Consider the following 16,271-nt stretch of genomic DNA (forward strand, 5'->3'; position numbering starts at 1 on the left):
CAAGACCATGGGGTAGGGGGAGGGAAGGGGAAAAAAGTTACAAACAGAGAGAGAGGGAGGCAAACCACAAGGGATTCTTGAATACAGAGAACAAACAGGGTTGTTGGAGGTGAGGGGAATGTGTGATGGGCACTGAGGAGGGCACTTGTTGGGATGAGCACAGGGTGTTGTATGTAAGTGATGAACCACGGGAATCTACCTGAGAAACCAAGAGCACACTTTACACAATGTATGTTAGCCAATTTGACAATAAATTATATTTAAAACAAAGTTTTAATTAAAAAAAATTAAATTCATGACCACAAATCTCAAACAGGCATGGAAAACTGCCCAACGGGGAGTTATTCTCTTCCCCACTTCCCAAGATGATAATTTTAACTGCCTTTTACCTTCTCAACCTCTAACCTTAGCAAATCTTCTCCTAGAATATCAGTGTAGGCAGCATAACTCAGTGACTGACTGCAATTCAAATGTCGGGGCTCACCCCATGGCTCCACTGCATAGTGGCTATGTGACTTGTAGCTACTAACTTCACTAATGCCAAGCTTCCTTACATAAACTGGCAATACCAATACATCCATCACAGGATTATCTTACTCCACATCCCAGCACGGTGTCTGACACACAGTAAGTATCCAGTACATGTTATTGGATCATCAACATCATCTTTTTTCTCTATTGGATCATTCCCAATCATTTATAAATATGTTCTAGTATCTTCTACCTTCTAAAATAACACTTGATTCTACCTACAGTCCCAGCTTCTATCCTATTTCTAGAAAGGAGTTGTGTACATAGAGCCTCCACTTCTCCACATCCCATCTACTCACTTCCTCTCTGAGTCACCACACTATAACTTCTGCCCCCACACTCTGAAATGGCTTGCCAAAATCACCTGTAACTTCTGTGGCACCATATGTTGAGTGTGACTCCCCTACTGGACACTTTGGCAGTGCTTCCTTCTCCTTGACACATTCATCTCTGGCTTTCATGACTCTCCTGATTCTCCCACCTCCATCCTTTTTCTCTTCCACTGCTCTTTCTCCTCTACCCTATTCAAAATGCTGGGTATCTTGGGGCTCAGATCTGGGCTCTCTCATTTTCATTCTATATGACCTTATCCATTCTATACCCATGAGCACCTGAGTTATCACTTGTATTAAAATATAAGATCATGTCACTCTTCTGCTCAAAAACATCCAGTACCTTCCCATTTTACTCAGAACAAAAGCCAAAGTTTTATAAAAGACCTTGGAGGAAGCTATATATGCTCTGCCCAGCCCTTCTCTACCCTGTAAACTCTCACTTCATCTCCCTCACTGACACTCCTCATCTGCCCACGCCATGCATCAAAGCTTCCTGCAGCTCCTAGAACAGGCAGGCACACTCCTGCCTCAGCTTTGTACTGCCTCTGCCTGGATGATCTTCCCAGATACTTACACTGCTCAACCCTTCTCTTCCTTCAGGTTTGCACTCAGAGAACATCTTCTCAGGTCTTCACTGGTCATCCTATCTGTAAGTTCAAACGGTCCCCCATTCCTTATGCCATACTTTCTTCCTACTTTACTTCTCCTCTTTAGTACTTATAATCATATACTATATATTTTATAATTTCATCTGTTTACAATCTATATCCCCCACTATAAAGCAAGATCCATGAGAACAGGAATTTTGTCTGTTTTGTGGACCTATGCATTCTTGGTGCCTCTAACACCTGGTAAGCATTCTTATTTAGTAAGTAAATCTCCAAAGTTTCAGACTTAAATCTCTAACCCACAGCTCCAAGCTCCAATTCCTAAATGCATTCTTTCCTTCCCTCACATCCATCATTAAGGCCTATCAATTCTCTCCTACATCAGTCTCAAAATCATTCACTTCCCTCCATTGCCGCCACCTCCGTCTAAGCCACTACAACTTGAAAGCTGGATTACTGTAAAAACTCAAATCTGGTCTCTGCATCCACTCTTGAACCCTTCTAACCTCATCTCCATTCAGCAGTAATAATTACTTTCTTAAAGCAAAGAGAACCAGATCATCCACTGCTGAAACTGAAGAGACTTCTCAACTATACTCCTTTCTCACCCTTCGGGTCACAGATGAGCAGGCATTTCAAAGACATCTTCTCTGACTACTTATTTCCCTTCGTCTCTCCCACCAGCTCCTGTCCCTGCATCATTCTGTCATCAATCTATATGTTTCCTTTGGAGCACTTGCCATAATTTGTAACTATTTTACTTATTTTGTTTACTTGTTCTTCATAGGCTCAGTAGACTATAAATCTCATGAGACGAAGGATTGGGTCACTCTTTCTACAACATAACACTTAGCACAGTACCTGGCAACACATCTAATGTATTCGCTGAAGGAAGGAAGGTATCAATCAATCAATCCAGGCAGTGCAGTAAGTGTATAGTGAGAAGCATCGACTGTGTGAGGTGTACTGGGGGGTAGTGGTGGGTACAGGGCCCAGAGTGAATTTATTAGCCTAAAGGCCCCCACCTGGTTTCACACACCATGTGTCTGTCACTTAATAGCTATACCACCTTAGACAGGTTACTTTTCCTCATCTGTAAAATGGAGACAAGAATAATACCTACCATTCTAAAAAACAGTGTAAAATTTAATGGACAGGATATATGTGAGGTGCTTGGCATAGTATCTTTTTTTTTTTTTTTTAACAACAACAGACTTCAGCTGCCACTTTCATCTACTAGGAGGGACTTTAAGATTAAAGTGACTAACGGAATTTTATTTATAATTAGATGAACTGCTTTGAATACCTTAACTATTTCTCCTTTTGTTAATGTTTATTTATTTTGAGAGAGAGTGCAAGAGCAGGGGAGGGACAGAGTGAGAGGAGGGCGACAATCCCAAGCAGGCCCTGTGCTGCCAGCGCAGAGCCTAACACAGGGCTCAATCCCATGAACCATGAGATCATGACCTGAGCTAAAACCGGTCATGACTTGGACGAGACTCATGACACTTAACTGACCGAGCCACCCATGTTCTCCTCTTAACTATTGCAAGACATGAAAGTCCATTAGGGATATCTGCTTCCTGGTTATTAAACAGAATATTTTCTTGAAGCCATAAATTTATTAACCTAAAGGCCCTATACCCACAACACAAAAGCAATGATTCTGCTTTCAAAGAGTTTACCACCTAGAAGAAATCTCTACGACTCCAAAATATGTCATAAAATTAATATTCTATGTGATTATTTTCTATTCTATGTGTATTTACAATGGAACTTTTGGTGCTAATCTATTAACTAAAACATGTAACAGACTAGTAACTTCCATTTGTACATTTCATATATATATATATATATATATATATATATATATGTATCTTTTACACACACACACATACTCCTTGTTTTACCAATGAGGGAATTCAGCTGTAGAGAGTTTATGCTTCTCTACATGGTCAGAAACTATGCCTGAAAAATGGTTAATTTCTATTTTGAATTCCACCTGAGATTAGAGGCTTTCTTATATATAGTACATGCAAATGTAATTACTATTTCATAAAGGCTTAAAAATAATTTGGGAGAATAGTTCCACACACCTTAAGCTAACTGGCCTGTTGCGTTTCCACAGAATAGATTTACTGGCAGTTTTAAGTTTCTTGTTTATAGCTTTCTAGATTTTACATGCTCTACAATGAACATCTATTATTTTCATAAATAGAAAATAACTATATATTTCAAAAATTCTTACCATACAAGCCTGACTCAGCCGATACTCCATAATTAATACTTCTTGCAAGGTCTTTGAAGACCCTTCAATGAGTTGTCTTAGTGTTATCTTTAGGGATGTTGGAGACATTTTATTAATTACCTATGAGAGAAAAAAATGTTTTTGCTAGTTTTAGCTCAATAGTTCCTTTACTATAATAAATGTTTTGACATAAATCTTATTAAAATTTGCTCCTTAAAGAGTACTTTCAGATGACAGTTTCATAAAAGTAAGATTATGCTTTAGCCTAATCTTGCCAAAGCACCAACAGTTTTCTAATCTATTATAACAAGATCATTCCACTAGTGGAATAAATTCTGTACCTATTACTTAATAAAACATACCTATATTTTGTAGCTGCCTGAAGTAAATTATGATCCCAACTAGGTAAGCAAACAGTGATTAAGTAAAATTAATACATATATGACAAACAAATATATATATCAGAGGACATTTTAACTTTATAAAGAAGCTGGAATCATAATACAGTAGTCTTTCCTTCCCTTTTTGTGAATAAAGAGACGTGTTTTAGCTGAACTATAATCTTTATCTATAAATAAATCCACTTACCTCAAAAGCAAGGAGAGAAAACAATTCAAGATGCCATGAGATGGTCTTCTACAGTATTTAAATGTTTAATAAAACAAGAATTACAGGCCCAGCTGGTTGGCTACTTCTTTTTGCATTTAAAGATGCTATTATTCGCGTTGTGACATATGCACATGACTGTGACCAACAGCTGCTACAAGAGGTCCCATCACATGCCGTGTAAATATGATACTTGCCCTTTTCTTTATGATTGCAATGTGCAGTTTTCAGGCATGTTGTTGAGTAGTTATTTCAAAGGTATAAATTTCACTTTTTAATTCAAAAAATTCCCCACATCAAGATTCCAGGTTCCTTGTAGCAATCCCAAGTCTTGCACAGATTCAGAGAACAGAGTGAATGGAAAGGGCAGTATATAATACCTAACAGCTGCTAAAACCTAGATGGCTACTCTACAGAAAAAGGTCAGTGAAGATCAGTGTCCTACCTGTAGTCACAATGCTGAAGAAAAGAGGAAAGAGAGGGAGAAAAAGCAACTAAGGCTTTTATGCATCCGATTCATCTTCACAGGAACGCACCCTTTTGCCCTCAGTGTTGTACACACATGATCTCATTTAATGCCCAGTAGCAATACCACTCACATTTGCGCCTTTCTGGTTGCTGGCCATGAGGTTGATGGCACCCATACAGCAGTCTGTCTACTGTGCTAGGAGTCCCCTCCCTCCCACAGGCAAGAAGACAAGGAAGGGATCCATTCTGCTGATGAAACCACTGGTTTTCTCTAGCCAGAGCCATGCCCACATTATCACAGGTGAACATCTGGAAGAACATCATTCACAATGCTGAAAGATGTTCTTAAAGGAGTGACATAGCCAATTTCTATCTCTTCCAGTCTGCAAAGTCAATGAAGTTACAACTGCCTTTCCAACAGGGCTGTATTATATAAGCCCACAATTATGTACCTCAGAACTACCATGATGTCTAATTGTCTGTGTCCTCTTTCTTGGTTTGGCACTTTATATGCAATCTAGAATCCTCAAAACACAAACTCTATCTTTGCTATACTTCCTCATTTGGCTACCAATTAATTTCGTTAAAAAGGCCACATAATAAGAAAACAATCCCATTTATAATTGCACCAAAAATAATAAGATACCTAGGAATAAACTTAACCAAGGAGGTAAAAAACCTGTACTCTGAAAACTATAAAACATTGATGAAAGAAACTGCAGATGACCCAAATGGAAAGATATTCCAAGCTCATGGATTAGAAGAACCAAATATTGTTAAAATGGCTATATTACCAAAAGTAATCTACATATTTAATGCAATCTCTATGAAAATACCAACAGCATTTTCCATACTAGAATACTACTAAAATTCATATGGACTCACAAAAGACCTGAAATAGCCAAAGCAACCTTGAGAAAGAAAAACAAGGCTAGAGGTATTACAATCCCAGATTTCAAGATCCACGACAAAGCTATAGTAATCCAAGCAGAATGGCATTGGCACAAAAACACATAGACCAATGAAACAGAACAGACACCCCAGAAATAAACCCACACTTATATGGTCAACTAATCTACAAGAAAGGAGGCAAGAATATACAATGGGGAAAAGATAGGCTCTTTAATAAATGGTGTTGGGAAAACTGGACAGCTACATGCAAGAGAAAGAAACTAGACCACTTTCTTACAGCATACCAAAAATAAGCTCAAAATGGATAAAGACCTAAATGTGAAACCTGAAGCCATAAAACTCTGAGAAGAAAACACAGGCAGTTAATTGACACTGACAGTAGAAATATTTTCTAAAAAAAAAAAAAAAATGTGTGTGTGTGTGTGTGTGTGTGTGTGTGTGTGTGTGTCTAAGGCAAGGGAAACAAAAGAAAAAATAAACTATTGGGAGTACACACACACACACACACACACACACACACACACACACACACAGCTTTTGTGCAGTGAAGGAAACCATCAGCAAAATGACCAGGTGAACCTACTAAATGGGGAAAGATACCTGCAAATGTTATGTTCAATAAGGGATTAATATCCAAAATATATAAAGATCTTATACAACTTAACACAAAAACAATCTAATTAAAAAGAGGGAGAAGACATGAACAGACATATTCCCAAAGACCTATCATGGCCAACAAACACATGAAAAGTTGTTCAACATTACTAAGTAACAGGGAAATGTAAATCAAAACCACCATGAGATATCACTGTATACTAGTCAGAATAGCCAGTAACAAAAAGACAAGAAACAACAAGTGTTGGTGAGGATGTGGAGAAAAAGGAATTCTTGTGAACTATTGGTAGGAATGCAAACTGGTACAGCCACTGGAGAAAACATTATGGAGGTTCCTCAAAAAATCAAAAATAGGATTTCCACATAATCCAGTAATTCCACTACCAGATATTCACCCAAAGAAAACAAAAACACTAATTTGAAAAGATACAAGCACCCCTATGTTTACTGCAGCATTATTTACAATAGCCAAGATATGGAAGCAACCCAAGTGTCCAACAACAGAGGAATGAATAAAGAAGATATGGTGTGTATGTACAATAAAGTATGACTCAGCCATAAAAAAAATAAGGAGATCTTGACTTTGACAACATGGATGGACCTAGTGTGTATAATGCTAAGCTAAGCAAGTCAGAGAAAGACAAATACCATATGATTTCACTCATATGTTGAATTTAAGAAACAGAACAAATGAACAAAGAGAAAAACAAAAACAAAACAGACTTAAATACAGAGAACTAGTGGTTGTCAGAAGGAAGTAGGTAGAAGAATGGATGAAACAGAGGGGGTAAAAAGGCCATGTAAGGGCTCCTCCATTGTCCGTGCTTGTGCACACACACACAAATATATGATAGAGAAAAAAGGGAAGAATATTTTATTTGAAAAGCTCCACTGGTTCAGACATTTCATGAATTAGAAAGTAAATATATTTCCTGAGACATCATATTTAAAGAAATAGTATACTGGCAATTTGGCATAGAGACTCAGGGTTTGAACTCTAAGAGTCCAACAACTCAGCAGAATCCCAGCTCCACCACATTCTACATAATTGATCTTAATTTCTTCATTAGTAAAATGGAAATAGTAATACTACCTACCTCATAAATGGTATGGCAATATAGGATGTGCATTGTGTCAGAAACCAAGCTAAACAGGGAAGGGAAGGGATGGAACATGTACTGAGTACATTTTCCTCAGCTCTCAGGCAAGGACATTCACATGTATGCACATTATACAAATGAAACCAGATGTCACACAGAGAGGAATCCAAACCCAAGCCTTCTAATTCCAAAGCCTACATTCTTCTACCATGCAAGGCTATAAAAGGTAGTCAAGGGGCGCCTGGGTGGCTTAGTCGGTTAAGCGTCCGACTTTCGCTTAGGTCATGATCCCGTGGTTTGTGGGTTCGAGCCCCGCGTCGGGCTCTGTGCTGACTGCCAGCTCAGAGCCTGGAGCCTTTCAATCTGTGACTCCCTCTCTCTCTGACCCTCCCCTGCTCACGCTGTCTCTCTCTCTCCTAGAAATAAATAAAACATTAAAAAAAAAAAAATTAAAAAAAAAAAAATAAAAGGTAGTCAAGGGGCGCCTGGGTGGCTTAGTCGGTTAAGCGTCCGACTTTCGCTTAGGTCATGATCTTGCGGTTTAAAATCTCGTGGTTCGAGCCCCGCGTCGGGCTCTGTGCTGACTGCCAGCTCAGAGCCTGGAGCCTGTTTCAGTCTGTGACTCCCTCTCTCTCTGACCCTCCCCTGCTCACGCTGTCTCTCTCTCTCCTAGAAATAAATAAAACATTAAAAAAAAAAAAATTAAAAAAAAAAAAATAAAAGGTAGTCAATATCAAAGGCTGAAGAAGAGTCAAAAAGAGCAAAGATGGAGAGGATGTTACATCAAGTGGTAGAAAGAAGTAAATAAAAACTTGCTTGTGCAATTTTGACGGCAAGGAGGGAAAGACAAAGTCAGTACGGTAGCTTCAGAAAAAACGATCAAGAGAAAGCTTTTTTGTAAAAGTAGGGAAGCTTCGGAAAATAGTGGCAAAAGAAAATGTGCACTAACCCAAGAAGGTAATATGTTGAAGATAACAGAAAGAGGACGAGGGCTGATGCAATTAGCTCCTAAATGAGATAGGAAAGGACAGAATGAGGGCACAGATAGGGACGCTTCCCTTGGCAGGGAGGTGAGACATGTTAGAGGAATCAAAAGGATGACAGAAGAGAGTTAAGGGAGCTCATATAATATAGCCTCATTCATTAAGAAGGGAACACAGAGACTATTCCAGAAAACTGGAATGAATGATTAGGACTTCAATCTTCAGCTATGTCAGAAATGTGTATATATGATCCTGTACCCACACAACCTAGTAAACACATTTCTACTTGGTAAAACATTGGTTAATATTGTCCCCAAATTAACTGACCCTTTAAAGATTAGCTGTCTCCTGTATACCAAACAGCCAACTTCTTTCTTTCCTTTTTGTGTTGTTTTAAAGTTTAATTTTTTTTTTATTTATTTTGAGAGAGAGAGAGGCAGAGAGAGAGGGAGAAAGAATTCCAAGCAGGCTCCACATTGCCAGTGGAGAACCTGACATGGGACTTGTTCCCAGGAACTATGAGGTCAAGCAAGACCTGAGCCAAAATGAGGAGTTGGACATTCAACTGACTGAGCCACCCAGGTGCCCCTTTCTCTTTTTTATGAAATAATTCACATTCTCATCTCAATTTACTATTACTGAACATTTACTATGCATTAGACATTTCAGAAGAGACAACAGGGAACAGGACATGGACCTTGCGCTCTAAGAATGGTATCAGCATTATAATCATTGCTGATTATAAGTAACAATCCTAGGAAGCCTTCCTGTGTTAAGTTTTATCAAATCCTGGGAAATTTCCAACAAAAGAAAAACTCAGGATACTGCCTCTGCCCCTCCCCTCAGGGTTAACCAGAATACCCAGTAATATACAGTCTGACATGCATTAGCAAAAGAAAACCAATATTTGGGGCACCTGAGTGGCTCAGTAAGTTAAGCGTCTGACTTTGGCTCAGATCATGATCTCACAGTTCATGGGTTCCGGCCCTAAGTCAAGCTCTGTGCTGACAGCTCAGAGCCTGGAGCCTGCTTCGTATTGTGTCTCCCCCTCTCTCTCCCTCCTTCCCCTACTCATGCTCTGTCTCCCAAAAATGAATAAAAAACATTTAAAAAAAATGAAAAAGAAAACCAATATTCAACAAGCCTATTGATACAATTAAAAGAACATTATTTAACAAGCCTATAATGATACAATTAGAAGAATTCTACCAAGTAGGCCTCCTGGCTGACTGAAGGGGCTATATATAGATAAGCTAGGCTCTGTCAGATTTAACTCGAAAAGAAAAAAACCTTAACAATTAGGAATTCATGTATATTTAGATCATTTATATCAACTATGCTATGAATTGTGAATATTTTTCTAAATAATCATTTTACATATTTTGTACTTCTATCTATAAATCATTTCCAGACATGTTCAGATTGACAATAAGCGAAGAGAAATATAAAATGCCTACACTAGAGCAAGTCAGTCTAATTCATAGTAAGCTGCAGTTTCACAGAAATATTTTTATTTTTTAAACCTATGTTTTTTATTATTCTGAAGGGTCATATTATTATATGAAGATAAAATAGCGCTTTAAAGAAATGGGCACTAGTTAAGTGTCCATCAACAGATGAATGGATCAAGAAGATGTGGTTTATCTATACCATGGAATACTACATGGCAATGAGAAACAATGAAATCTGGCCATGTGTAGCAACATGGATGGACCTTGAGGGTGTTATGCTGAGCGAAATAAGTCAGGCAGAGAAGGACAAATATCATATGTTTGCACGTATAGGAGGATTAGGAGGAACTTGACGGAGGAACAAGGGGGAGAAGAAGGGCAGAAATGGTGGGGGAAAGGGAGAGAGGCAAACCATGAGAGACTCTTGAATGCTGACAAAAACTGAGGACTGATGGATGCGGGGGGGAGGGGGGATGGGCATGGAGGAGGACACTTGTGGGGATGAGCACTGAGTGTTATGTGGAAACTAATTTGACAATAAACTATTTGTAAAAAAAAAAAAAAAAAGAAATGGGCACTAGTATTTCTTTTTTCTTATCTATAGCAAAGGCTTAGAGCCAGTACAAGAAGAGTGCTTTCTGCGACCTTAAGACTTTTTAAATAATTTTTTTAAAGTATTAACAATTTAAAAAAATGAAAAGATAGTGTCTGAATCAAGTACTGGGGCACCTGGCTCAGTTGGTTGAACGTCTAACTCTTGGTTTCCACTTAGATCATGATCTCACAGTTCATGAATTCAAGTCCTGTGTCAGGCTCTGCACTGATGAAGCAGAACCTACTTGGGATTCTCTCTTCCTCTCTCTCTCTGCCCCTCCCCTGCCTGTGTTCTCTCTCTCTCAAAATAAACCAACAAAATAAAGAAAGAAAGAATCAAGTACTGCTATTTCATGATTCTCTAAATGTTCATGAGAGTATTTTAGGGTCACTGATAATCCATCAATGGACTGGAAAACTGTTCTTCCTGTTTACATAAGTTGATGCATTTTCCCCTTAAGGTTTATTGTACTCCTTCCCCAAAGGCACAATGTATCCATCAACACTGCCACTAGATTATTCTTATTGATAGCAATACACAGCATAGCATAATGGGTAACTTCAGCAAATATAATGCCCACTCCTATAGGTCAAAGTGCTTTTGTAAAAATATGTGGTCTTTTTTAATTTTTAAAAAATTCTTTTAAGTGTTTATTTTCAAGAGAGAGCATAAGAGAGAGGGAGACAGAGGATCTGAAGCAGGTTGTGCATGACAGCAGCAAGCCTGATGTGGGGCTGGAACTCAAGAACCATGAGATCTTGACCAAGCTGAACTCAGATGCTTAACTGACTGAGCCACCCAGGTGTCCCCTTATTTGCTTTTTTTTTTTTTTTTTTTAGCTTTACTCAAGTAGAACTGAAATATAAAATTCAGTCATATTAAGTGCACTGTTCTCTAAGTTATGATAAATGTTTACAGTTGTGCAACTACCCCACAATCAAGATACAGAACATTTCCGTCACCCTGTAGAGCTCTCCTCCATACCCCCAGGTAACTGATCTGTTTTCTAGCCCTATGGTTTTCTCTTCTCCAGAATTTTATAAAATCATACAGTAAGTAGTCATTTGTGTTTGCTTTTTTTCACCTGGCATGATGCTTCTGAGATTTATCCATGTCATTTCACGTATCAGTAACTCATCCCTTCTTCTAGTTGAGCAGTATTCCAGTTTTTGGGTATTATAAGTAAAGTGACTATGAACATGTGAGTACAAGCATCTGTGTGGACATATGTTTACATTTTTCTTGGGCAAATCTCTAGGGGTAGGATTTTTGGGTCTCACAGTAAATATACACTTAACTTTATAAGACACTGCCAAGCTGCTTTCCTGCCAGCAATGTGTAAGTTGTAGATGTTCCATATCCTTCCCAACATTTGGCATTGGTGCCGTCAACCTTAAATTCTATTTTTAGTATATGTGTTGCCGAAGTGAGCACAACCTTTAAATTCTAGCCACTCTAATAGATTCACAGTGACTTCTCACTGTGGTTTTAATTTGCATTTTCCTAATGATCAAGGATCTTGAGCATTTTTTCATGTGGCCATTCATACATGTTCTTTGGTGAAGTGTCTAAATTCCCATTTTCTGGGAGTGCTGTTTGTATTCTCATTAAGTTGTAAGCAGTCTATTTATATACACTGGATTAAAATCCAGGATTATCAGGGTCACCTTGGTGGCTCAGTCCGTTAAATGTCCAACTCTTGATTTATGCTCAGGTCATGATCTCAGATCATGAGATTGAGTCCCGAGATGGGCTCCATTCTGGGTGTGGAGCCTGCTTAAGATTCTTTCTCTTCTTCTCGCTTTGCCCCTCCCCCATTCACACTCTCTAAATAAATAAATGAGTAAATAAATAAAATCCTGTTATCAGATACAAACTTTGCAAATATATTTCTTCCCAATCTTAGACTTCTTGATTTTCTTCACAAAGTCTTTCAAAAAGAAAACTATTTAATTATTCAATTTTTTTCCTTGGCAGTTCTTGCTTTTTGCGTTAAAAAAAATCTTGACTTGGGATGCCTGGGTGGCTCAGTTGGTTAAATGTCTGACTCTTGATTTTGACTCAGGTCATGATCTCATGGTTCATGGGATCGAGCCCCACATTGGGCTCTGCACTAATAGCACAGAACCTGCTTGGGATTCTCTCCCTCTCTCTCTGCCCCTCCCCTGCTTATGTGTGCATGCTCTCTCTCTCTTTCAAAATAAATAAACTTCAAAAAAAAATCTTGGCTAACCAAAAGTCACAAAGATTTTCTATGTTTTCTTTTAGAAGTTGATAGTTTTAGCTCTTACATTTAGGTGCATAATCCACTTTGAATTGCATATGGTGGGAAGGAGTTCAGAGCAGATAACCTAAAGATACACATAACCTAAAGATACAGTGTTTTGGCACACTGATTATTTTGAGTTAAAGGGATGTAAGAAACAATATGACCCTCCTTGTTTTCCTGGAACCAGGAACTAAAACTGCCATGCCCTTCCTGTAGGAGGAGGAAGACACTGTTATCACCAGAGACAGGGAATGTGGGGCCAAGACAACTGTACAAATTTTATTAAACTGACCCTTATCTTCCTACTTACTTCTTCACCACTTATTACCCTCCCTGGCCCAAACTCCTTTCTCTGGTCAATTCTTCACAATTTGTCTTTTGAAAGATACAAAAGCTCTAGTTATTTGTTCAGGTCTTCGTTCTCTTGTGCAGGTTCCCATGTACATGCAAAAATTTAATATAATTTATATGCTTTTCTCTTATTAATCTGGCTTATGTCAGTTTAATTGCTAGGCTGGGCTAGAGACCCTAGAAAGAGAGAGGAGAATGTTCTCCTCCTCTACCAGGTGCAAGGGAAGAGTCAAGTACCTTATTCTTTGCATATGAGTATCTAATTATTCCAGAACTATTTGTTGAAAAGACTATCTATTCCCCCACTGAATTAATTACCTTGGGAGTTCAGGGCAGCCTTTATTTAGTATTAATTTACCCCCACTACTCAAGTGTAAACCTTCTGGCTAATGGCAACATGAACTCTTCCCAGGTCTTGTTAAATGCTCAAACCACTACTTTCCTGTGGTTCTTTTCATGGTCTTGTAGAAATGGACTTAAAACATGTACAGATCAATATTCTGAAAATTCCTGCAGAAGGAAGCTGAGTCAATCTTTGGGCTTTCTCACTTGCTTCCCTTCTCTCAGAAATCACAGTCCTATGCTGCCTGCATTGTCCAATGTTGACGAACACTTGTTTCATATACTTTGTCCAGTTTTCTAGTTGTTTACGAGAGAAGAACAACTCCTGTAGAACATGTTCTTCAAGAACATGTGTCAATTTTTAAATGGTATAGCACATGACTAATACTTCTCAAAGCTTACAGAAATATTAGTAATCTTTCACATTTAATTTCTCTAATATTTTGTTGCTCTTTTAAAATCTATGCCTAGTTATTATTATTAGTCTTCCTTTTTCCCTAATTTTTGAAGTGCATGAATTTTTAATAGAAGTCTGTCATATTCTTATATATTAACTTCAAGTATAAAATTGAGTTTCATTTATTCTTCACAAAATAAGCATACAAAACCAAATTCATACATCCCAGATTAGAAAGAAGAAATTCCAAAGAATTTTAGAAGTTTTCTAGTATTAAAAAAGGAACTTATATACCCTCTAAGCCTTTAACACAATAGGCTACCCTATTATATTATATACTATTGATAACTAAGAAAACGCCTGAAAAAAGACAAGTCAAAAGCAACACCAGTTTCCCTGGCCATTTGCTCAGGACCACCTTCTGGACACTAACTGGATCCACTACTCCTTGCTCTCATTTCTCTGTCTAGCCATGGGCTTCATACCCCAGCACTCCTAAGGATTAGTGACCTTACTAAACTACCTTTCCCTGGCTTAGTGTCCATGCTGACAGTTGGGCTGTCATGGGGTGGGGTCTCAGTCTCTTCTATTCATATTCCTTTGATTATTGATATCACTTGCAATTCTAGAAAATAAATATTTCTCCCATTGTCCCTGAAGAACCTTCTTCACTTTGGCAAGCATTCTAGTCTTATTACTGGAAAAGGGAGATGAAACAGGATAACATTTCCTATAGTTCATACAAAAAAAAAAAAAAAAACCCACCCCAAAACCCAACTAAAAAATAGGCAAAGGACTTGAACTACACATTTCTCCAAAGAAGATACAAATGGCCAAGAAGCATATGAAAAGAGGTTCAGTTTCACTAACCATTAGTGAAATGTAAATCAAAACCACAATGAGCTATCACTTCATAGCCATTAGGATGGCTACCATCAAAAAGACAGAAAGACAGAGTTGGCGAAGCGTAGAAAAATCGGAACCTTTATGTACAGTGGTTAATGGTAACATAAAATGGTGCGGCTGCTAAGGAAAATAATACGGAGGTTCCTCAAACAATTAGAAACAGAATTACCATATAATGCAGCAACTTCACTCTGAGTGTATACCCGAAAGAATTAAAAGCAGGATCTTGAAGAGATATTTGTATATCCATGTTCAATGCAGCATGTTCACAAGAGCCAAAAGGTAAAAGAAACCCAAATTAAATGCCCATCAACAGATGGATGAAGAAAATGTGATATATACATATAATGGAATATTATTATTTAGCCTTAAAAAGGATTGAAATTCTGGCACATGCTACAACATGTATGAACCTTGAAACACTGTGCTAAGTGAAAGAAGCCAGTCACAACAGGACAACTGCTATATGCTTCCGTTTGTGTGAGACATCCAGTGTAGTTAAATTTATAGCAACAGACAGCAGAATAGTGGTTGCCAGGGACTGGAGGGAGGAGGAAATGGGGAGTTGTTATTTAATGGGTATAAAGTTTCATTCAGTTTTATAAAAGGAAAATGTTCTAGAGATTGGTTGTACAACAATGTGAATATACTTAAAACTGAAGTATATATTTAAAAATGGTCAAGATGGTAAATTTTATGTTGTATGTATTTTAGCACAATTAAAACAGATAGACAGAAAGGCGCGCGCGCGCACACACACACACACACACACACACACACACACACACCATGTCAATTGGAGACTTTGGTTAAGGTTTCCCTAACATTTAAATAGCTCAAATAGCTTACATGGATTGTTTGGCACATTGAACAACCTACACCCAAAGGGGGATTAAAAGAGACTGGAGGAATTCCAACCACAAGCATTAAAAAAAAAAAAATGTATTGGAACATTTGGAACATTGAAGGGAAATCTAAGAAAGTAAGTGAAAAGCCATAAAATAAGATACTATGAAAACTGTCTCAGTTGTAAAGAATTTACAAGTTACTCATATTTTTTTTTAAAAAACCCATGTTATCCTATAGTGATTAGCAGTAAAAACATTAAAAATCTAAACAAAGGATAAAAAAGATTATGATTAGCCAAGTATGTTGAAAATACTTTGTTCTTCCCGTGGGCAATCGTGGAAAAGAACCCTTATACACAGAGTAGATGGTTCCAACTTCGAACTTGGACTAGATCCTAAGGACCTACAGAAGGAAGACAGGAATCCCTGAAGAGCCCGCAGGAGTCAGGGGCAATTAAGCTTACTGACACAAGTATTAGAATGTTTTAAAAAATTTGCTGGAAAATTTGTTTTTATTAGAATGTTTTAAAACATTTGATCTGCAAACCTTTCACAGAAGCACTAAAAACTATCTTCAGGGTTGTTTCTTGATGTATGCTTCTGGTTGAGATAATTAAAAGGAACCCTGTTTCTAAGCTCTAATAGGGAGGCCTCAGTGGGGGATTTTTTGATCCTCACTCCATGTTACTCCCAGCAGATATGAGTA

General features: G+C 37.9%; 1 protein-coding gene across 2 annotated transcripts in view; it reads right to left on the bottom strand.

The window, feature by feature from the left end:
* The window catches only part of HIBCH (3-hydroxyisobutyryl-CoA hydrolase), a 100,080-nt gene that overhangs the window by 4,425 nt on the left and 79,384 nt on the right, over positions 1-16,271 (bottom strand). For both annotated transcript variants that reach the window (XM_039234729.1, XM_039234728.1), the window contains one exon: positions 3,723-3,842. In XM_039234729.1, coding sequence (XP_039090660.1) covers positions 3,723-3,842 — 120 coding nt within the window. The remainder of the gene's footprint in view (positions 1-3,722; positions 3,843-16,271) is intronic.

This window comes from Hyaena hyaena, unplaced genomic scaffold (genome assembly GCF_003009895.1).
Source record: "Hyaena hyaena isolate Hyena2069 unplaced genomic scaffold, ASM300989v1 scaffold_92, whole genome shotgun sequence".
Taxonomy (NCBI): domain Eukaryota; kingdom Metazoa; phylum Chordata; class Mammalia; order Carnivora; family Hyaenidae; genus Hyaena; species Hyaena hyaena.